General features: G+C 46.4%; 1 protein-coding gene across 1 annotated transcript; it reads right to left on the bottom strand.

Moving 5' to 3' along the window:
• Positions 1 to 618: 618 nt before the first annotated feature.
• Positions 619 to 23,966, bottom strand: KLHDC10 (kelch domain containing 10). Its single transcript, XM_065640888.1, has 9 exons — positions 23,824 to 23,966; positions 10,649 to 10,870; positions 9,960 to 10,114; positions 8,249 to 8,397; positions 7,720 to 7,804; positions 6,781 to 6,847; positions 6,130 to 6,177; positions 4,052 to 4,191; positions 619 to 3,006 (listed from the first exon to the last, which is right to left on the bottom strand). The coding sequence occupies exons 1-9, from the start codon at positions 23,936 to 23,938 to the stop codon at positions 2,797 to 2,799; spliced, it is 1,191 nt and encodes a 396-aa protein (XP_065496960.1). The 5' UTR covers positions 23,939 to 23,966; the 3' UTR covers positions 619 to 2,796.
• Positions 23,967 to 24,044: the final 78 nt, after the last annotated feature.

The raw sequence follows: 24,044 nt of genomic DNA, 5'->3' as shown, positions 1-24,044 counted from the left end.
GTGAGATCCACCACCCTGCCGTGGGGACAGGTGAGGTGCTGTGGGCTCCAGATTTTCTCCACGACCCTCCCCAGGCTCCAGCTCTTTGTTTCCAGCCTGGTCTTGTCTGATTGTCCTGGGTCAGCTTTTCTCCGAGGTCTTAGGAAGGGTCAGGGATGCTCCTGGTGCTGTTTGCAGGGTACGAGGTGGGACACGCTGGGGATCTGCTCATCTCCTTCTGCAAACATCAGTGGGTGAGGTGAGAGGACAAAGCGGGTGGCTTGGGCTGATGGATTGTCAGAGATTTAAAACAACAAAACAAGGAAAATACTGACAGATGCATAAATACAACGTGGCTCTTTTGCCCCTTCTCCCTCCCCAGCCTTGTGGGGAATTCATTTGGCATAAAAACCAGAGAGGGGAGTGCTGGTCGCTGCCGGCAATGTGAACATGAGACTCTGAAAGGTCCTGCAGTCAATGGATAAGCAGGACTGGACTTTAAAAAGTCCAGAGTAAGGTGGGCAATGGCCTGGGATCCCCCTCCTTCACAAAGCTGCTCACTAGTAATTAATGACACTGCTTTATTAAGCTTAATTTGTTTTCCTGGTGTAGCATCAGTGTGGTCAGGGCTGTTGTTAATTTGGGGAGATTGTGGGTGAGGACCTAGAGTTGGCTGATGGTTGGAGATGGGTTCAAGGGGATGGGCACCTCGAATCCTGGGGGCAGTTCTGGGCCCCTCACCCCAAGAAAGCCCTTGAGGTGCTGGAGCGAGTTGAGAGAAGGGAACGGAGCTCGGGAAGGGGCTGGAGAAGGAGGTTGAGGTTGAATCTTTGGAACAATTTCTTCCCCAAAGGGCTGTGGGGCATTGGAACAGGCTGCCCAGGGCAGTGCTGGAGTCACCGTCCCTGGAGGGGTCGGACAGAGGCGGAGATGAGGCTCTCAGGGACACAGGGTAGGGCCAGGTTATGGTTGGATTCATTGATCTTAAAGGTCTCTTCCAACCCAAATTATTTTGTGATTCTGTAATACCCACCCCACTTCTTCCCTGTGGTCACATCAGGGACAAGCTCCCGGTTGTCCCTATAAAGCTGCCAGAGCAAGGAAGACATTAAAGAATCCACTTGATCAGAGATCCAGGCTTGGATGGTTTTAATTTTGCCTTGGTGATGATGGGAGATGCTCTTGACAGTAGGCGAGGGAAGAACCAGCACATGTAGGACCCGGTTGTTCCAGTAGAAAAGTCCCAGCAAAGCTCGAGTCCAGAAGGTGTAAAGTTAAGCACAGCCCATAAACTGCATGTCCTGCAAAGGTACAATGGAGGGGACAGATCCAAGAGCTACAACCACCTGCCACCACCTTCTGTGGGTCAGAGCTCCAGACACCACTTTTTATTCTGGGCCTTTGCGAAAAAAAGAAAAAGCAACTGATGGTACAGAAGAGGGGAAAAAAATCTCACTCTAAGAGCAGGGGAAGCTTAATCTCCAACTCCTTCAGAGCTAGAGCTGTGCCTTGATCAGCCAGTGCTGTTCAGACTAAAAACAAAAAGGCCATGCTATGGTTTATTGACACAGAAATGCCACCTCTTAAAAAGAAATTTAAACCCCCAGAGTCTAAACTTTGCCTTTGATGGAAGGGGAAGGTACTGGGAAAAGCTGATTTTTAAAAACAAAATTAAAAAGGCACTTAAAAATGGTCTCCAAAGGAAAAGGATTTTGCACAAACTTATGCCAGTGAACTGGAGCTGCTCAGAGTTTGATGGTCACTTGTATATGTCATGGTACATAAAGTAAGATCAGACAAACATCCCTGTGCAGAGCTGCTCACGGCAAGAGTGAGAGATGTTTCCTCTCCCTTTTTGTTTTGCCACTGTGCTTCCTGGGATGAGGCCTACAATAAAACCACACACAGCAAGAACATCCTCACCCCAGAGGAACACAAAGCTCAGCAGAAAAAGGCCAATATGTGAAAGTAAAAATGCACATCAGCCGTTGATCATCAGGGCTGGGCAAATCACAAAGACAGCTCTGAAATCTACAGGGGATTATCTGCAGTTAGGTCATTCAGAGTGAGCAGAAAGGGTTAAAAAAGCTCCAGGAAAACCTCTTCCCTTCCCCATCGCCACCCTGAGTAAACTACAGAGTAGTGGTCACTTTTAAGCCACCTTCCCAGCAAACCTTTCAATACGAAAAGGTGAGGAACGCAGACACGGGGTGTTTCCAATCAACTGCGACACCGCACTGGAAAAAAGCTGCACAGGGAAAAGCTTCGCTTGCCACGACGTTCCAGCCGTCTTGTGAAGCTCAACGAGACGGGAACGTGCCCGTGAAACACATGCAAAGCCTTTGAGCGGCAGGAATTCTCAGTTTTTATAGAGGGAGAGCTCAGCTGGGTGTTCTGGGGATGAGCATCACCCAAAGCTAAAGAACAGGTTGGCTGTTTTCTGCATTGAATGTTCTCTGTTACGTACACCTGGTGAAAATACTAAGAATGCACCATGTGCAAGCACGGACTCAGACATTCACTAAGCTCCCCATCCTCCCCCATTAAGTCACAAGCGTGTGCTGATGATGCTCTGATGGCTGGATGTTATGGATTAGTCCCAGAGTTTATCTGCTTAAAGGTATAATTGAGAGCTCCATAAATAAAAAGTGGCTTTTCGACAATGTAAAGTAAAAACTTCTAAAAAGGCATCGATGGATTTGCTGAGTAAGGCGCTGAGCAGGTTCCTCCACGTTCTTCGCAAGACCATCCACGGTATCTATAAATAGGGGGGCGGGACGGGGCTTCTTGATCGTAGTGTGGAATCGTGAGACATTCTCATTTTAGTCGCTCAACGAGTCCCTGCGTCAGTCCGAGGTGCAAAAGCTGAGATCTGGAGAGAGTCGCTAGGTGAGGGAAATATTCCAGCAGCTTCTCCCAGGACAGTTCCAGCAGGCTGGGCACCACCAGCCACATTTTAAACAGCGAGCCAGTCCGTTTGTTTTCGTGGATGTTCACCACCCCTCCGTGAACGTACATGCAGCCGGCCTGGGTGGGAAATGGGAGAAAAAAGAGTTACATGGAGCACAGAACAAACCAGAAGGTGCTGAGGAGCGACACGGCCAGAAAAATGAGGATTTGCTTCTCTGGATTCTCAGCTGGAGAATTAGAGAGTGAGACTCATCATCTCACGCACCTTTGTGTGGCGATAACAGGAAAGTCATCGGTCATACTCATGTTTCAGCTAAAGTAATGTATTTTTTTAATTAAAACCACACTATACAAAGACATGCTGCATCCCCTCTCCTGGCTCAGCAGAACCCTGCTCTAGGAATCACAGGAACACAGAGAGAGGGGAAAAGCTCAGCTGTTGATCTATTTTGAGAGTGGCATTTTTTTTCAATATACAGGAAAAAAAAAAAGGGAATTCCTGCTGTCCAGGCACCCACCTGCCTGAGAAACACCTTTCTCAGCTTCCCAGAGAAAGTTGCATTTATAACAATCTCCAAGTGAGGTGACACTTGCTCTTGGAATCAAAGGACCTGATCTCTGCCCTCACACGCTGCCCAAAGGGGACAATCAACTGATGGAGGCTGAAGCCGCAGTTAAATCCATTTTTTTGCTGCCTGTTGTTTATCAGCCATAGGTCTCTAAGCTTCTAGTTACGGCAAAAAAACTCCAGTTATTCCAAAGAGGGCTGCTCACCTGCTCATCTTTTCAATTAAGGCTGTTCTCAGTAGGCTAAAACCAGTTTACTCAGGGGAGTATTTGTGCTTTTTTCCCTTTTGTAAACAGGAATTGCTGTTCACATGTGGAATTTCTCCTTGGAGATGATGCAGTTTAAAAGCTGAAATTCCACACTGGTGCTTTTAGAAAGCAGCACACGCTGAGCGCGGCCGCTCTAACCAGCTGTAGGAGTAAAAGGTGTCACTAAAGTGACCTCACACCAGCCCTCAGCCTCCCTGAAGATGCCGCATCCAGTGGCCACCTCCTTGGTGACATCAGTTCAGCTGTTTGCAGCCCATGCAAACGTCAGAGCGTTTGGGTGAAGGGCTCGAACTTCAGCTACGTAGGAAAGAAATGAGTCACTTACGGGTGTGACAGCAGCACAGTGGAAATACACCGGCTCTGGCATGGCAGCTGGGAGCTTGACCCACTGGAAAGTTTGCAGATTCAGCTTCCAAACATCTCCCAGAATCACTTCGCCGTTGTAGCCTCCGCAAACGAACACATCTGTAAGAGAGGAGACCCACGGTGCTTACGGGCCCAGCCGTCCTTCATCCGCTCGCTGACTGCAGAATATATGCTGACTGAAGTCAGTGATCGCCTTTCCAAAACGGATTTAAGATCAATAATTATTTTACCTCAACACAAGCTCTTGGTACCTCCCAAATCAGTCCTGATGCCACTTGGAGAATCACTGAGTGGTTCGGGTTGGAAGGGACCTTCAAAGCTTCCCCAGTGCCTCCCCGCCATGAGCAGGGACATCTGCACCAGCTCAGGTTGCTCAGAGCCCCGTCCAGCCTGGCCTGGGATGTCTCCAGGGATGCTTCAGCCACCATCTCTCTGGCCAACCTGGGCCAGGCTCTCACCACCCTCAGCACAAACGATTTCTTCCTCATGTCTGGCCTGAATCTCCCTCCTTTAGTTTAAAACCATCACCCCTTGTCCTATCGCAACAGGCTCTGCTCAAAAGTCTGTCCCCATCTTTCTTCTCGGCCCCTTTTAAGTCCAGAAAGGCCACACTAAGGTCTCCCCGGAGCTTCTGTTCTCCAGCTGAACACACAACTCTCCCAGCCTGTCCTCCCAGCAGAGCTGTTCCAGCCCCGGATCATTGCTGGGGCTCCTCTGGCCCCTCTCCAGCAGGTCCATGTGTGTCCTGTGCTGAGGACCCAGAGCTGGACCAGCACTGCAGAGGGGTCTCACCAGAGCGGACACACACACGGGCACCTGGGTTTGATATAATTCTTGTGGTTTTAAACCCCTAAAGAGCAGCCACAGCTCCAGCTCCTCGTCCTGCTGCCTGCCAGGGGCAGGTCCTTGCTCTCCTGGCTTTGCCCAAGTTTTCGACTCAGAGGCTTGTCCTGCTCAGGAAGGTGACTGGAAGCATCTCCCAGCCTTTGCCTTATTTTTATTGGCACAATTAGCACTCCTAAGAAATACAATCAGGTGTATCACTCCACCCTTTAACATACAGCGTTCAGTAATCGATCTGAAGGGTTTGGAAATGAAGGATCAATATTGTAACTGCTTCTTCTGTCCATTACAAGCGATTTGGGTTGTATCATGTTTAGGGGAATGTGTTCCTGGAGGACAATAAGGCTACGGGAGGGACCCAAATCTGGTTGAAGGAACATTCTACCATTTAAAATTGTGGGTAATTGCACATGCAGAACCCTCTCTAAGCTGTGCTTCAAACAGTGCTGTGCAAGTCATTTACAGCAACAAAGAACATTTGGATGATCAAAGTGAAAAACAAAAGGCTCTGCTAAGCTCTGTGAAGCTCCTAACATATAAAATGGCCCTCGCTTTAGTAGAGAATCATGGAACCATAGAACAGTTTGGGTTGGAAGGGTCATCTAGTCCAGCCCCCTGGAAAGACTCATGTGCAAACTCTGCTACTGCCTCATAATCCACTCCATATGAGCACCTCAAATTTAAAACACCACAAAAAGGATCCCCCACCAAAGAAATCCTTGAACAATCTTATGTCTGAAGAACTTGGCTTCCAGGACTTGGCCCCACTTTGTGTTTCACAGCAAACTGTAAAGCTAAGAGGTCACCGAGCGGCAGCAGGAGCATCATTCGTACCTTGCAACCAACACACTGCAAAGCACCGTGACCGCTCATGGCTGAAATACATGACATTTTACACTGAAGTGGCCATGTGAGATTTATGTGTTGCATAAAATACTGCGGAATTCCAGAGAGCGACTGTGCTGTGCAGCGCAGGAGTGAATCTGCCCACAGCGACAAGATCCCTCATACAGAAAGTGGTGCCAAGTGGGCAGCTTAAGGCCTGTTACCGAGAAATCCTCACCCAGAAAAGACACGTGTGCCCTGCAGTTCTCTCAAACATCTCTTGGAGGCCAGTGTCTCTCAGGCTAGAAGGATGGGCTTGTCATTGCTAGTTTGTGTACGATACACCAATTTTCAAGAGGCAGATCTTACCATTTTTTATCTGGACGCAGCTATGGCATCTTCTGGCTGCTGGGAAGCCTAAGGAGAATTAAAAGTAAGTATCAACTATAGTTGTTTTAAAGCGTCTAGGCAAGCAGTAATTACATCTCAACATACAATCGTGGATAGGAGTAATTTTTAATTTATAAGGGGCTTCTACTTTACTACAATCACATGTATAACATCTTTTATTTAGCGACTGGCTGTTTCAAAAGGTTTGTCTCCTACTTGCTCTCCAGGGAAGGAAAAAAATGTGCTGGAATCTCATTCCTCAGACTCCAGCTCTCACCTCCGGCTTGGTGAAAAGCAGCAGATAGTTTTTCAGGGAAAATCCTGCTGCTAACCAGGCCGGCACGTAGTCCTTCTGAGAGAGAAGAGATGATGTGTGGATCTTCTTCTGGGAGCAGAGCCAACCACTATCATCTTCCCCACCCAGCGAGACAAGCCAAATTGCTAAATATGCTTCAGACGGCTTAGTCCTCACTGCTAAAGCTCCAAACGAGCAGGACCTCAAATCCGGTGTTAAAGTCACGTCCTGCACAACATGGTTATGAAAAATACTTCCAGCCGGCCAGAAAACTGCATCTTGGAGCATCTTGGCCACTCGTTTTCAGGGGAAGACGCGTGAAATTCCAGACTTACCGACTTTCTCGTGAGGTTTTGTGGCAATTTCCTCCCAGGTGTTGGTTTCAAGGTTGTACGCGTGGATCTGAAGAGGGAAAGAGGAGCCGTTAGTTCCTCCTGGCTCTCCCAGCGCCATGGTGACGCGGTTACAGGCTCTGACCCAGGGAGCCGCTATAAATAACACCTTTTTTTAATTAAAGGTAAAAACAAAACGAGCTAATCACAGCCAGTGACTAAGCAGGTATAAAATCACCTTAAAAAGAGTATCAGGTTAATAAAGTTTTCACCTCAGGCTTTGCCATTTGAGCCCCGCAGCTGAAGAAAAAGAATCCTGATTTTAAAAAACTAGAACAATTAAAACCCACACCCTTCAGTTCTCTAAAGTATTTACAAGTACCTACCTCATACTGCACATAAGGAGAAAAAAATGCAGAGAATGGAGAGATAAAAAGTCATAAACTGTGACAATTTCAACTTTTTTGGAAGTGGAGTGCTATTTAAAGTCTCCTCATTTATCATTTTGGCATTCAAGATGAATTCACTCTTCCCTCTCCAAACTATATTGGAGAAAAATGTTTGCAAGAAAGGAAATTAAAGCATACGAATAAGGCAGAAGATTCACCATATCAATATCTGAATTCGCCATCAAGGAATTCCTTCGCTTTCTTGTTTTGGCACAAATACAACATTTAGAAACACGTCCTAAGTGTTTTTAAAGGAGAATCTTTGAGAACAGATCGACAGAAATGAAGCTGTTTCGCAGATCAGCAGGTACCACAGATGCACCCTTTGTAAGTCAACAGGACGCGTTTGTGGCAGCAGCAGTTTTTACAGAAATAGAACAATCTGCTCCTAGTTATTTATTTTTTTTACCAAGCTCTCCAGGCAAAGCGAGATGAAGAGATGGTGCTGGTTACGCTTCACTGCAGAAAATCTCCAGGTTTCCAATCGTCTCACCTTATCTAAGGAATAAGCTGTCCAGGAAGTTCCACCTCCCAAGATGTAAATCCGTTGACCATCATGTGCGATTTCATGTCTGTACCTGAAGGTGCAAAGAAGGACATTTAGCAGCACAAGAAATGAGTGCAGGTGAGCAATGACAAAGCTTTCTGGAAAACACTACCAAACGTGAGTGGTTCAAGCAGATGCCGCGAGCCTGGCTGTGCTGTATCGCTCAGGCCAGGAGCTTTCAGAAGATGTGGAAGCTTTCATGAGCGATCTAAGCAGCATCTCAGAAGGTTGAAAGGCATTTTCTGAGCGCAGAACATCACAGACGCGAAGTACAACAATTTACAGAGCGCCATGATGGCCATAAATACTCCAGTTCCTTCTCTCACTAAGATGGTCACTGATTGATCTCCCTTCCTTCTGCTGGAGCACTGGATGTGCAAGGTTCGCAGCCAAAAATCTGCCCAGAAGCCTGTCCGTGCTCCCTCAGCTTCTCATTCCCAGTATAAAAGCTCTCTGAGACTGTCCAGCTTCTCACCTCTCCTCCGGCATGTCACAGGACATGTTGTTTGGTTTCAGCTGGATCCACTCTCTCGTGTTGAGGTCCAGCTTATGCAGGTCGGTACTGTAAATGTAACCAGTTGTTCCTCCAAACACGTAGAGACAGCCGTTGATGATGGCCATGGCCTGGAAGGTGACAGAGAGAAACCAGTTGGTAAGGACGCGTGACACCAGTGTCAGAAAAAGAGAGAATTCCTGCTGTCCCAAAGCAAGACGCTGCTTGCAAAACGCTACCTACAACGTAAAAAATGATGCTTTCAGGAGGAATATGAAGGGCAAATAAAGATGATACACAAAAGAGGGGGCTGGGGGGTGTCTATAGGAATGGAAAGTAACTCCATGGTCACAAGATGAGGACATAGAAGTGGAGCTGCTGAGGTTCAGGCATCAGAGAAGACGGATCTGTGTAGCAGGAGCTCAAACAAAGCACAATTCACCCTGAAACTCTTCCACACCGACCTAGAGACACTGATACGGAGTATCTTATAAAGCAGCGGGATTGAGCGTAACAGAAAACGCTCTAAACACAATGGATAACGAGGCTGGGGAAGGGGCTGGAGCACAAGTGTGATGGGAGCGGCTGAGGGAGCTGGGGGTTCAGCTGGAGAACAGGAGCTGAGGGGAGACCTGATCTCTGAACTGCCTGAAAGGAGCTTGGAGCCAGGGGGGGTCGGGCTCTTCTCCCCAGGAACAAGCGCCAGGACCAGAGGAAACGGCCTCAAGTTGCGCCAGGGGAGGTTGAGGTTGGATCTGGGGAACAATTTCTTCCCCAAAGGGCTGTGGGGCATTGGAACAGGCTGCCCAGGGCAGTGCTGGAGTCACCATCCCTGGAGGGGTTGAACAGATGCGGAGATGAGGTTCTCAGTGACAGGGGTCAGAGGAGGACTTGGCAGTGTTGGGATAATGGTTGGACTTGATGATCTTAAAGGTCTTTTCCAACCAAAACGATTCTATTCTATTCGAGTCTAACTTATTTTGCAATTCCAAAGCACACGGACTATCACTGCGAAGGTGGTGAGGCCCCGTTCCCTGATGCGCTCCAAGGTGGAAGCAGAGACGTGGCTCCTGTTCCCAACCGCCTGTTTGCCAAAGGCCAACTCAAGCCCAACAGGACAAAGGGAAGACGACCTGCCCTCCCCAAGTGTCAAGCGCACATCTCAATGAGAATGGAGTTGGGTTCTAAATGTTTGCACCACAAGTACATTGGCAATATCAGAAAGCACAGCAAAAGCCAGCACTCCTCCTGTGAGCGAATCTATTTTTTTGTGCACCATGCTCGTCCAGGCCATTATGGGCAGTTACTATTCTAATGCAAATAAAACCCACTAAACACTGCTTTCATTTATAGTTTGGGGTTTTACAGGCTTTAAGGAGGCTAGAAAGCAACTCCAGAAAGTACCAACCACTCCTTAAATCAAACATACCTTTTCATTCAACTGCAGCTGGCACTCAGTTAACAAATTTTGGCTCTTCTAACTGCAAGGAAACTACTCCTTTCCTTTGAAATCTCAAAGAACCAAGAGGGCTCTATTTCTTTATGAATGTTACCTGCCTTTCCTTACTCTTATGTACACGGAACACAACTCTGGTTACCAGCAGAGAAGAGATCTCTGTGCTCTGGCCCCTTTTTTTGGGACACCACAGCGCAGACGTGCTCAAAGCGCCTCGACGAGGAGTATCCTTTGTACCTGGCCGTAGATTCGATTGGGTTTCTTTCCTCGGCAGCTGAGCAGAGCCCATCTTTTGTACTTGACATTGCAGACGTGGACGTCGTTGCCATTGCTCTCCCCGAAGGGGATCCCGGTGCCCCCGAACACGAGCAGGTTGTTGCCGTGCAATACAACTAGGAGAGAGAGACAGAGCAGAGATCCTCGTTGCTGTGAGACACACTAAAACAGAACAACTCTGCTCCGGAGACAGTAGGCAGCGAGTGTTCAATATTGTTCAAATATCTTACGAGTCACACTATGCATTTATGGCTTTGAAATGCTCTAAAAGAGAAAGAATGCAAGCTAAAACCATGGTAACCAAAGGCTTACTTCTAAAAATGGCTAGGGAACAAAGAAATCTATTTTTGGATGCTCCGAGATGTCTGCACTGGGCACCTCGCTGCTGAAAGCACAGGTGCCTTGCAACTATTGAGCTAAATACCTGAAGACTATCTCTTATATTTGACTTTTTTTCTTCCCCTCTGCCTCAACCTGAGTGAAAGGGGCAAGAAAAATCACCAAACCAACCCAAACTCAAGGCCTACTTGCAGAAGAGTCGGAAACAGGATCCAGATTTCCCAGATCCTGCCCAGTTTGACATTCCACCAGGGACACGGATTAAAATAGCTTCCCAAGGAGGCACGTAGGAATTGGATTTCCATACGTACGTGACATGGAAGCCAGTTCCCTGGGCATGTAGCCCTCAGTGCCCATCTGATGCCAGGTGTCTGTAGCAAAGTTGTATCGCCAGAGCTCCCTGAAGAGCGGGTAGTCTTCATTCTCCGGCCCACCGGACTCATCGTAGTCGGGATTGTAGCCTCCAAACACGTACAAGTTGGCGTTATCTGCCACGCAACGATGGCCGCTTCTTGCTGGGGGCGATCGATGGCCTACGGCAAAAAGAGAAGGTAAAAGAGATTCAGGAGGTGAGTTTGTGTCGGAGGGTCAGGAATACACATGGTGTGGTGGTTCTCCAACAAAAGATGTTTGCGGCCAAGAAGAAATGGGGCTGTGATGATAGATCCACCTCTCTGAGCAGGAATGGGGAGAACTTGTGTGTGTCACCGTCTCATCGCGTCCCTCGACCACACCTGCCTGAAAGTGTCGACAGACGACAACCCTCCCACGTGGCGATCCTTCCGTAAAAGCTATTTCTGAGTTATCTTACAAATTCCCCTCTTCTGTCGTTCTGTACGGCAGATTTCACTTAGGAAACGGTTCCAAAATGTTTATATTTAAAGCCACCCTGTGGGAACAAAGAAGGAAAATAACGATTTTCTCTCCCTCCTACACAAACCTTCTCCTTGTTTCTTCTCTTCTGCTCCTGACTTCATTTATCTCAATGAGGCTCTTTCACCTTGGATGCCCCTGGGCTGCCCAAATATTAAGCAAGGCGAGTTTGATACAGCAAATAAAATCTGCTCGTATATAAAGGCATTTGCAACACCCTTTTCCCTAAAAACTAAATAAATAACAAACTAAATAAATAACCAACTAAATAAACTAAATAAATAAAAGCGGGGAGGGCAGTTCCAGCTCAGACCTCAACTGGAACAGGCAGAAAAACCAATTCCGTCCAGGAAAATCTACGGGGCAATATTATCCTTGGTCAACAGCAATTGAAGTCTTAGCTGACAAGTGATTAAAAAGTAATTCTGAATTTGATGCCCGGCAAGAGCCAAAGGTGAATTTTTCTTCAGTGAGACACAGGACCACGTAAAGAACGAGAAAGAGAAAAGGAGCAGAAAACTATCAGGTCCCTGAACAAAGGAGCTGGTTGTGAGACACATGGAACATGTCAAGCTGGCTAAACCAGGAAGGCTTCAAAAACTGGGGTTTTTTTTAGGCAATACAACAGTGAGAGGAACTCTAAGCTTCACCTTGAGAAGGAGGATACATAATGGTCCCCTAAAATGTATAATTTTGATGTGTGACCTCAAGGAAATCCTCTGCTTGTTGCACCTCAAGACAGTCCCGCTTCGGTTCAGTTGACAATAAAGAGCAAATGAAAAAAAAAAAACACCAAAAGATGATCCCTGAAGAGCCCTCACCCCAAAACCCAGTGATTTTCCTCACCCAGCTGCTCTCACAGCTCTTTTCGGACTTTACGGGACCCAGAGAAGCATCTAATTAAGACCCGTCGTGTTTTCTTCTTAGAGCCTGTTACAATTATCAGACGTGCGGAGCAACAACAAATGAGGCATCAAGCGTCTTTCCTCCAGGAAAGGTGAAATAAATGATTTGTCCAGGCTGAATAATGAATTTTAACTCAGCACAAGCAGCTTTGCTTAATCGCGTTCCCCGTTTGCTGCCGCTTTAAGCTCCAACTCTTGTCCAAAATTAAGCCGCTCTACAGGGTTCAGACAAACTCCTTGTGGTTGAATTTTGATGGATTTGGGTTGTTTCCAGTAATAATTGTGTCTCGCAGCAGATGCCATGTAGAAAGCTAATAAGCGCTGGCTGAAAAATAGGTGAAAGTTAAGGAATTAGCAGAAAAATCTGTAATTTTTGTCCTGGTTGCTGAGACAACGCGGTGCCATCAGACATTCGCACGCAGGAGGGTGGATTTTACATGTATTAATAGTGGCAGCTGGGAATTTATTGGTCTCGGTGCTGGACTAAACGGTTAAACAAACATTACATACTTTAGAGGTGATTCACAAAGGGAAAGAGAAACATCCGTCCCTTTTGCCTTTTTATTTTCAACCCTTTTAGGGTCGGATCTTTTTTTAACCGATTCGTTTTTCCTAAGTGGGCACACACTGACAATAAAGGTATTTACAATCAAGGTAATTGTTCAGACTCATAATCAGAGCTGATTCAAGAGAGAAATTCATCTGATCTTGGATATCTGCAAACAAATTGGTGTTTGAGAAGCGTCCCCACCTCTCTGCAGCCTATAGAGGAAAACCGGGCTCATCCTCCTTGTTTCTTCTTCAGTGTTCGCCCTGAAAATCTCCAAAAAAATAGACCTGAAAGAACTGAAATGGGAGCTTAATTCCAGGGAAGACTGGGAGCACCAATGCACACATTTTGCAGGGGGCTGGGGATTTAGTTCAATCACCCGTCGAATTTAAAAGGTGTTAAGAAATTAGGAGTTCAAATATTCCATTAACTATAGATCCTATTTTCCCTCTAGTTGTAATACCTGCCATGAGAATTTTCCAGAGAGAATAACACTGAGTTTTATATCAAGCCAACAAAGAGGTAAATGCAAAGAAAATAAATTTTTTAAAAAAATCAAGGAGGCCACCTCTGTCATTCACCTCTCAAAATAAAACAGCGAAGACGCCCGACTTTGCCATAAATCCCCAGAATTGTTAAGTTTCAACAGAAAGGGATCAGTATTTGACGCACACAGGTCCTGGAGATAACAAGCTGGGTACGTTAAGCCCATACACAGCCCAGCTGGTTTCACCTCTTCCTGTTAACCTAAAACCCCATCTCTTATCTTTAAAAGGTGATTTTTTTCAAGATATTTTCAAGAGACAGAAAGAGCATCAGAAGCCGGAGCTGGTGTCAATCAGTATTTGCAGGTATCCAAGCGAGACAACGTGAAAGGATCATCAAACCACGTCTGCCACCAGCTCCCACCACTTTTGCCAACAACTCCAAAAGCTCAGGGCCACAAACAAGAAATTTCATTTTGCTCTGCTTAAGAATAACAGATTTTTAGCTCTATTCAAGCAGATCCCACCTGCGTTGGCTCAACACCGTGCTCCACACGTAAGGACCGGCTTTTCTCCAAAGGCTTCATGTTTCCAGCCTGTTGGTTTTAAGCTTCGCTCTTCACTAACCCCTTCTCAATGGACTAAATCCTCCTGCTTGCCAAAGCCCAGAGAAGGTGACGTATCTACCCACCAAGCAGGAAAAAATATTATTTTCTGAGTCACTCATGCAAGCGCACTCGCCAATGTGTAAACGAACTGAACAATGTTAAACGGAGTTAAACTGTCACCAAACTCTTCTATTCACTGGAGTGACCTTAATTTGCTTCAGAAGAAAATCTCAAGGAAAAGATTCCTCTAGTTCCACCTTTTTAAAGGGGAGACCTATAAAAGCTGAATCTACTCAAGAGTTAATTCAGATTAGTGTCTCTAGCAGACAAGCTCCGTGACTTGCACCTCCAACAAAGAGCCGCATTTCCATTTAACGATGTTTCATCAGATAATTCAGGTCTCCTACTGAAATTCTTCGTGCAACTTCTGGATCTGCTTTTGCTCCAGCATTGGCGGCGCGTGACGAGCCCATTGCACAAGCGCAAACTTTACACGGTGCAGGAATGTGGAACACACAAGGGTTTGCTGAGCTCCTACTCTAATTAGTAAACCCATCTCCCCCAGAGCTGAACCTGGCCCGGATTAACAAAGAGCCGAAGACGAAGCGAAGCACCACAAGGCACCATCACCGTGAAAAATTCCAAGTCACCGGGCACCATGATGAAATCTTTGATGCTGGACATGGAAAGTAGCAGTACGATGTATCGAGCCAAGAAGGATCTGTGGGAAAGAGGTCATAAAGCTACGTATAGAAAATTGGTTTAAAGTGGATGGATATAATTTGGAACGCACTTACTCTCCCAGTTTAATACCCCAAAGCGAAGTAGGAAGGAAGGATGGGACGGGAAACAGGAACAATAAAACTTCCAGAGAATAAGAAGCTCCACGAACAGAATGAAGTTGAAACATTGCGACATAGACATAATTAAGGAAAGTCCTAATTTCGAATTAAGCTATCTCAGAAACTCATTGCTGGCTATGCACCGACCTGTTAGCACCCTGTTAAATTCACCCTTTTCACGTGATTCGTCGGGTGACTTCAGAGGGAGCTGCTCGGATTGACTTTGCTCAAGTGGATTCCTAATTGAATACATCTCCCACAAGAGGTTTGATTAAAACAAAAGGAGAGGAAGCAAAAATCAGCAGGAATATCTGTTGCCGAGTTTCCTGATATGACGCAGCCCACCAACCAATGCGCGAGACGTTTGTTTCCTGCCTCTCCAAAATCTCTGAATAGAGAATAGACCTAGAGCAAGAAAGAGGAGAAAACAGAGATGTCATTAACAAAATTTAAAGAAACCCTTTATTTTAGAGGAGAAAAGTGTAATGCTCCAGAATGGATGCCCAAAACATCTCTCTTATGGGGAGGACAAAGCTGAATTACACCATAAATATTGTTCCCGTTCCGACTAACACAGGCTTAAAAGTTTATTAAATTCCAAGTGTGGGACCTTGACAGCTACAGAAATCTACGGAAAGCCTGGAAAAGAAAACAAACTCCAAAAATCCTTCAGCATCAGTGGATTACTGGAAGTTACAGAGCAGATGAAACGCCACCAGCACGCCCGGACAAGTCAAGTCTCCTGTGTTTCTCTCCCATTTTTCAGCAGCTCTGTAATAAAGTCCTGGAAGAAAAAAATTAAACTGTGAAGCATCAAGTGGCTGTGCCGAATCCCGCGCAGCACAAACGGAAGGTGAGAGGCGCTTCAAACAGGGCAGCACAAAGACAAGATTTGGAGAACAAAGGCATTTCCTTTCCATTCGATTATCGTCCTTTTATGACCGCAGGAAAAAAATAACCCACGCTGGTATCATCTTGCAGGCTGGGTTAAACAAGAGGGGAGTACCTGCTATTTGAGTTAGTAAGCTAACCAGCTGGCTTTAAAAAGAAAGGAAAAAACCAACAAGGGGAAAAAGGTCTAATTAGCTGAATTAATTTCTTAGAAATAAACAACGAACGAGTTGAACGTGAAGCTGCCTTGACAGTTTGCCTAAAATTATCCTTTTTCTTAGCATGACCATGCTGCCAGAAAAAAAAAAAACACTAAGAAAGAAAAATAACCCCCCCCAAACAAAAACTTAAAACATACCAAAATCGAACAAAAAAACCCCCAACAACAAAACCACACACAAAAAAAACCCCAAAAACCAAACAAACAACCCCCAAACAAACAAACCAAAACCTAAATAAATCTATTAATCCACAAGAAGCTCTTGGCAGACAGCGAGGTTTTGCCTACACCATAAGGTTCTGCAGAATTGATTTTTTCTGTTTAAGGGAATTTTCCCTTATCGCTACTGTGCTTGATCGGTTTGCTAGAGGTGGTAAATCCATAATCGCCACCTCCCTTTCCCAACCAGCCCCGGAAGGAAGAGGCCAAAGGTCTGAGCTGTTCCAGCGTCTGCTCAGAAACCTGTACGTAGAAAGAAAAAATGAGAATAATCCATGGCCAGGACCAGGTATGAGGATGAGCAGCCAAAGCAACCTGCAGCAGAAATAAAAATTATTCTTAGATTCTTTGGGAGCGAAGCAGATGAGGGAAGTGAAACAACCAACCTTACGCTTAAAAGGCAACTCTGGAAATGGAAACAGGTCAAGATCTTTTGTCACCGCTGCAACCGAAAAGAGATTTGGCTGCAGAGAGCAGAAATTGCACGGGAAGGACTAAATAAATGTATTCCTCTTGCAAAAACATACCCTTTCCTGTGGGTTATTGCCTTGTAGATGCAAATGCAACGACTCTCCAGCTTCACAACGCCTCGTTTCTAAACTCAGCCACGTGCTTGTGCTCGCTAAGGCTGCAAAAAAAGATCCTTTTGCAGGGTCAGATCAACAGATGCCAAGACACAAGTGCCGATTTTAAAGTTTTGCCTCCGTTCCTTCAGCCTTAAAGGATCGCTGAAGACTCAGAATTATGGAAAGATCCTGACAACGCAGCAGCAAAGGCATTTATGGTTTGATTTTTTTTCCCATGTACTGCTTGTTTCACACAATCATTTTCTTGCTTGTTCATTTGGCTGTTTAAATACATCGCCGTTCACAAAAAGTACATGTGATAAAGGCACCAGAAATTAGGGACAGCTGTCGATTCTGTTCAGAACACACAGCTAACGATACTCAGAGCCACAAACAATAATTAAAAGCCAACGTGAAAGGTTTCACTCAAACCTTGGGGCCATGTCTGACCCCAAATATCTGTATTTTCCTTACAGCACGTGGCTTTCTCCAGAGAAGACGCAAATCCTTCGTTTTGTTTTGTTTATTTTCCTTTTGTCCAGCTCATTGTAAAGGATCCAAAAAAGCAAAATCTCAAGCACAAGCAACCATTTTTGGGGGTTTTTTTGTGTTTTCTTACTAGCCAAGATGCATTTGAAAAAAACACTCCACATATGCAGCGTATTTTTCACCGACACATCAAGACTCAAAGTTCTTTAAATATAACGAGACTTTGAAAACCGTGAAATAACATCACTTAAAAGCTTACAGATTCTTATTGCTAAATGAACTTTGCTTCAAACACCCCAAATACCATTTATTAAGATGACGGCAGCTCAACCGCAAGCTCGTGATGGCCTGATCCAAATCATTATGACCGACATTACATGCCCTTTTTAAAGCTAATAATTAATTAATTAACTCTAATTAAGAGTGCCACCTCAACCACGCTGCACAATGCAATGCCAGGTCACCAATAATGCACAAATTTACCCCAATTTATCCAAGCGGCAGCTTTCACCTCCAACGCAAACCTACCGAGGCCACCACACGCGTCCACCACCTGATTCTGCTTCGCGAAATTAAAGATTAAATGCTGATTAAATGTGTAGTTCCTTGAGTAATATTATAAAACGAGATGGAACGGCTGTCCCAGAGCACAGAGAGAAAGCGTCTGGATTCAAGATTTTGTTGTAGCGCTTACGCTGCACAAGCTCCCAGTTTATTCCTTGAATAAACTGTATCATTTTTCTTGTGTAATTTGATGGATGGAATATCAGGTAACCTAAACCAGATCGATGTTGAGGATCTCGTCCAGTTTAAACAGCGAAATAAAAGCAAGGATCACATTCTGGCAGGCTACAAAAGAAAACGCAGCCAAAACAGATCGCTAGAATGAAAAAGCAGATTCCTGGGCTGCAATCAAAGTGCTGGTGGTTTGAATATTCTCAATTTTCATTCCGGTTAAAGACTCACATCTAGAGACACGTTCTTCTTAGAACTGCCGGCCTGGTTTTATATTTACTGATGAAAACTAATTGCAGGTACAGACATGAATCCTCTTCATTTTATGTGCAGCTCAAATTGTTATTTGATGACTATGCTGAAGGATTTCAAATCAAGCCCCTTTTTCCCTCTCCTCCAGACCACCTGGGTTTATTTATTCCTGGAGCATAATCAACAGATACCCAGACGTGGCCTGAAACACCTCCCAAAACAGCAACCCCAGCACCACTTTTTATAATCTCCCTTTTTTTCTCAGCCTATTTTAATCGTTATCCACCACAGGGTCATTTACAAAGCAGAGGCTGCAAGAAATTAGCGCAACAAAACCCAATGTGAGACCTTAGGGAAGGGGAGGGTGATTTGATTTTTAAAAAAATCTTTAAATGAGCTGGTTCTGGATGCTCATACCCACAAGCACCAAGTATATCCAAGCGATTTGGCCAGGACAGCTGCCAAGTCCTCGCTGTGTTTCCTGGGCTGTTCATTTAGACGGACAGACAAATTTTGGACGCGTCTTTTATACCCTCTGGAAACCCCTGGCTCCTACCACGAGATGTTTTGGCCTCTGAGTTTTGCTTCCTTCTGCTTCCATAAAGCTTAAGCGGTTTTGCTGCATGTTGTCTGCGTTTCCTTATTTTCAGTTTCTTCAAGTTCTTCCCATCGGGCTAACAGGAAAAGGAACGTTAGGGGCGTCACGTCGCAACCGCATCGACTGTCCTGTTATCAGGGTGTAGGGTCTTCACTTGCCCCAAACACGCCAGTTCTTTCCATCAACCTGTGATCTTCAATCCTGCTAATCCCCAGGCAACACTTACATCATGCCATTATATCATTAGTGTTGCTACTAGTAATATAATTTGTATTTCAAATGCTATTTTTGGAAATATAAACTAAATAACTAGAGGATGTAAAGCTAATGAATATAGTGTGGCTTCTGGATAGCTCAGGTGTGTGGACGCATCCTCTTTATTGCCTCTTAAAGCTTTCTAAAGATGGTATCAACATTATTTTCCCTCCTACCTAGTTTTTCAATGTCCAGAATAACAGGTTTCAGTATCTCCCTTTCTATTTATGATTTCTGCGAGGCTTTTGAAGGACATTTAGGTCCAGGGCTGAAGCCAAAGCGCTGCTGACTCCTGAGAGAGAACAGGACAAGTCAATATTGACTTTGACTCCGGTCTTCAAAGCCTCATCTTTTTCATGCCAGCCAGACAAAAGAAGTTTGTAACTCACATAATTACAAGCGTTTGGATAAGTTAGGATGTGAATGTGTCGCCGAGAACAAGGTTTAAAACCCGCAGGCCACCAGTCAAGAGCTTTTCAAATATCTGAAGTCTCTAAAGCAACGTTTCTAAGAGAACGATCATTCTCACATCCAGCTGTGAGAGCTTTCGGGTTTGGATCAACGTCCAGAATGGTTTTGCTTCTTTCTCCTGGTTCTCAGGGGCTTTTGTTTTCAAATCTCTTTGTAGCAATGATGTATTTCAAACGTTTCCAAAAGCGGGTGATTTATTGTTGGCAGGGACATGGGTTAGAGATGGACTTGGTAGCGCTGGGTTAATGGTTGGACTCAATGATCTCAAAGGTCTTTTCCAACCAAAATCATTCTGTGATTCTATTTCCCGTGCTTAGTAAAACAGGAACAGGTTTAAAATACACAAGAGCAGAGAATAAAATCAGGAGTCCTCATGAGTGAACTGTCCTGATTGAGAAACCAGAGCAAAAGAGGAAACGTTTGCCCCAGAAATATATTCCAGATTGTGGTGTGTTTCTGAGCTACTAAAATGGAGTGTTCCTTGATTTTTTTTTTTTTTTAATTAACGTGAAATGACAATAAAGGAATTCTGGAAAATGAGAACCATAGAACAGTCCAGGTCAGAAGGGACCTGGAAAGATCATCTGGTCCAACCTCTCATGGTAAAAGGAGCTGAGATGGGATTATCCACCATCCTCTCCAGTTGTCCAAGTCGCATCTTGAGATCTTCCAGCGACGGAGACTCCACCACGTCCCTGGGGAAGTTGTTCCAGTGACTGTTCTCACTGTAAAAAATGTCTTTCTTACACAGACATGAAACCTCCCCTGTTTCAACTTGTTCCCATTGCCCCTTGTTTTCTCCACGTAGCTCCTTGTGATGAGAGACCTTCCATCCTCTTCGGAGCTGGAAAACCAGGATGAGGTTTCCCCCTCAAACCTTCGCTTCTCCAGGAATCTGATGTGGCTGCGGGTTTGTTCCAAAGGGATTTTGGATATTTGGGGTTTGCCGCTGTTATTATTTTTTTGAAACACATGTTAGAAACTTTGAACCGTGACTGGTACACCGGGAAAATTATAGTTCGAGGCAAGAGCATCAACGCTGAGCACACAAGAAGCAAAGATATATTTAGGTTTCCAGATCATTTCTATCCACTTAACCCCAAGAGTCTGATGAAAACACTGAAAAAGATTTAAATGCGGACAGGAAGATTTCCAATGAGGAGAAGAACAAACCACACAACACCTATATTTGACGTTTTTGATCTTTCTAAAGCTTAGAAACACCTAAAAATAGTTCCTTCCTTTCCCTTATCCAACATACAATTTTACCCATCACGAGGCAGCAAAAACTCAAAAACTTTGCTTATTTTTTTAGCTCTTAAGCCACCAGTGAGACTGTTTTGCAGACACTGTTTGAGAAATGCCGCTATTGAGAAACCCTCGACGGAAATACTCCGCTTGAGAAAGTGAACAGAGCAGCACAACCCTGGCCCAGCTCCCGCGAGCCGCCTGCTCACCTTGCGTAACCACTTCCCCCTGCAAACAAAATTCTCCAGAGTGAAAAAGGTGACAGAAGCTTAAAATCTTCTCTACAAGGAGGTGGAAAAGGAGAATGCGACAAAAGTGACACCTAAATCAATGTGTGCGATCTCGTGTTTAACGAAGAGATTGCCCAGATCTACTTCAAATGACACACAGGGTTTAGCAGAAGCAAAAGAGCTCGTAGTGAAAACATCCAACAAAGTGTGCTCTGAGCAATTCGCGTGCTTTCAGGACAGTAATTAATTCTAAAAACAGGATTAAAAGGAGACAGTGTGCTTTATGGAAGGAGGTTAGGGCATGAAGTGGAGGGGAAAATGAAGAAACGCCTCCTGGAAACTTGGAAAGAGAATTGAGAGGTGAGAAAACAAAGCTGGTTGGAGGAAATGGAAGGAGGGGGGAAAAAGAAAATATTCCTCTCTAAAAAATATTCGTCTCTATCTCAATGGTTATGTAAGGGCAGCTGCTGGAGCTCTATAAATAGGATGTTAACAGGTGTCAAATGGGGAGAAAACTCCAGCAATTGACTCAAATGAGATTTTTCCATCAGGTAGTTTTTTTAGCAAGACTGACAGTCACCTTTGGCTTTGCTAAGGCTGGACTTAAGTGCTAAAGCTGAGCTGAACAGGGGTAGTTTGTCCGCGGGGCTGCAGCGTCTGCCCCTGTGTAGGTGGCGGAGAGGAGGATTCCACATCAGGATTTAATCCGTAGCCAAAACCAGGATCGTTACAATGTCAGGACGATGTGCTACTGGTTCACTCAAGACAATGATTAAAATTCAGCAACATAAAGATAACCAGCCCTTGTGTTACCAAAAAAGGTCCTTATCACAGAAGGAAGGAAATATGGTTGAGAATTTGCCCAAAAATAGTTGTGGAGCCACTTAGCAAATTCACAGCGGTCTTATGTGATGCTTGGAGGTGGTTTTTGCTGCAGATCCTGATCGTGACAGGGATGGGAACAGGGACCATGGTCTGGAAGCCTGTTCCAAGCTGCCATCGGTGCTCCGGACACACCAAACTCAGGCTCCTGCCCACAAGGGGCTTCATGTCCCCCCACAAGGAATCTGATCGGTGGGGCCAGGGGCAGTGGGGACAGAAAAAGGTGTCCTGGGTCTGGGGTACCCACCTCTGGGGTGGCAGCACCCAGCAATGTGGGGCCCTTGAGGGGAGGGGATACCCCAAATCAACTGGGAATAACCCATTACAGAACCATGGGGTGCCCTATGTCCCTCCCAGTATTGGAACGGGGGTGATCACCCCAACCCTATGATTTTGGGGTAACCTCAGCCTCCTCCCCTTCATATCCCAGGGCTGTTGGGGGGACACACACATCCAGAGACTACGGGGTACCCTCTCATGTACCAACGCTGCACAGAGGAAGGTGGAAAAGAGAAAGAACCACCTTTCCTAGGGCACAGGATGGGGCTGATGTCTCATCCAAAGGCCCTCTGGTGGCCTGGACTCCTTCCCAGCATCACCCATCCCATGGCTGTGGGGTACCCCAGCCCAAAATCCTAAAATGTTAGGACTGGAGGTGTGGGGGTGTCACTGTCATAGACTCATAGAATCATTTTGGTTGGAAGAGACTATAGAGATCACCACTAACCCAACCCTGGCACTAACCTATGTCCCTGAGAACCTCGTCTACACGTCTTTTAAACTCCTCTAGAGACGGTGACTCCACCACTGCCCTGGGCAGCCTGTTCCACTGCTTCACAACCCTTTCCATGAAGAATTTTTTCCTAATATCCAACCTCAACCCCCCCTGGCACAACTTGAGGCCATTCCCTCTCATCCTGTCGCTTCTTCCTTGGGAGCAGAGACCAACACTCTCCAAGCTCCAACCTCCTCTCAGCCCAGGCCCATGTAGGATCCCAGAGTGACTGAGATGGGGCTGAGCCCCCACTGGGGACCGTGGGGCACCCACACCCCATGTCCATGGGGATGGTGATGCGCTGCCCGCCTGGGGCATCCCAGCATCCCCCAAAGTGCTGAGACTGGGGAGGGAAGAACCGTGGTCCCCTGGGGTCATGGAAGGGGGTGAACCCCCACCCTTGAGACAACCCAAAGCCATTTGAAAATGGGTTCCATCTGAACATGAGAAGAAACTTCTTTCCTTTGAGGCGCCAGAGCCCTGGACCAGGCTGCCCAGAGAGCTTGTGGAGTCTCCTTCTCTGGAGACACTCAAACCCGCCTGCATGGGACCCTGTGCGATCTGCTCTGGTGACCCTGCGTTAGCAGGTGGGTTGGACTGGATGATCTCCAGAGGTCCTTTCAACCCCAGCCAGTGTGTGATTCCGCAAATGTGTGACTGCCCACATCTGTACCTGTGGGTCCCCATATCTTGGGGCTGTTGCGATGGTAATGTCCTGGGACCCCCCCACAGCAACAGAATCACAGAATCCCAGGATGTCAGGGGCTGGAAGGGACCTCGAAAGCTCATCCAGTGCAACCCCCCCACCGGAGCAGGAACACCCAGATGAGGTTACACAGGAAGGTGTCCAGGCGGGTTGGAATGTCTGCAGAGAAGGAGACTCCACAACCTCCCTGGGCAGCCTGGGCCAGGCTCTGGCACCCTCACCGGGAAGAAGTTTCTTCTCATATTGAAGTGGAACCTCCTGCGTTCCAGTTTGTACCCATTGCCCCTTGTCCTATCATTGGTTGTCACTGTGTACGGCCTGGCTCCATCCTCATGACACTCACCATTTATGTATTGATAAACATTAATGAGGTCAGCACCCCCATCCCAGCTCCACAGAATCATTTTGGTTGGAACAAACCCTTGAGGTCATCCAGTCCAACCATAACCCAGCCCTGGCACTGCCCCATGTCCCTGCGAACCTCATCTCCACCTCTGTCCAACCCCTCCAGGGATGGTGACTCCGCCACTGCCCTGGGCAGCCTGTTCCAATGCCCCACAGCCCTTTGGGGAAGAAATTGCTCCTAATATCCAATCTAACCTTCCCCTGCCCATGAGGGACGGGGGTTTCCCGGTTCCCCACACCCCGGGGATGGGGTCACCCCCCTCAAACCAGCCGCCACTCACCCGCCGAGCGCGGACTGGCCGGCAGCTGCACGAAACGGTTGAGGAGGCCGCGACCACCCGCCGCTCCGCCCGCGCCCTCCCTGGCGCCCTCCCGGGCACCGTCCGCCGCCGACATGGCCCCGTCAGCTCCTCCTCAGGGCGAGCCCAGGCGGCAGCCAGAGACAAGCCCGCTCCCAATCAGCGGCGAGCTTCTTCAGGCGCGGCCTATGAAACTCGGGCTT

The sequence above is a fragment of the Caloenas nicobarica genome, chromosome 1, assembly GCF_036013445.1.
Source record: "Caloenas nicobarica isolate bCalNic1 chromosome 1, bCalNic1.hap1, whole genome shotgun sequence".
NCBI lineage: Eukaryota > Metazoa > Chordata > Aves > Columbiformes > Columbidae > Caloenas > Caloenas nicobarica.
Note: the sequence above shows the minus strand (reverse complement) of the source record. Positions and strands in the feature narration are given on the sequence as shown.

What these genes read in the sequence shown, in the direction of transcription:
- KLHDC10 (XM_065640888.1), bottom strand. Translation starts at nt 23,938, where the DNA reads ATGTCGGCGGCGGACGGTGCCCGGGAGGGCGCCAGGGAGGGCGCGGGC. An exon ending in GGAACTGGCTTCCATGTCAC is followed by an intron (nt 10,115 to 10,648) that starts GTACGTATGGAA and finishes TCTCTCTCCTAG; the next exon opens with TTGTATTGCACGGCAACAAC. An exon ending in CAGCTTATTCCTTAGATAAG is followed by an intron (nt 6,848 to 7,719) that starts GTGAGACGATTG and finishes TTCCCTCTTCAG; the next exon opens with ATCCACGCGTACAACCTTGA.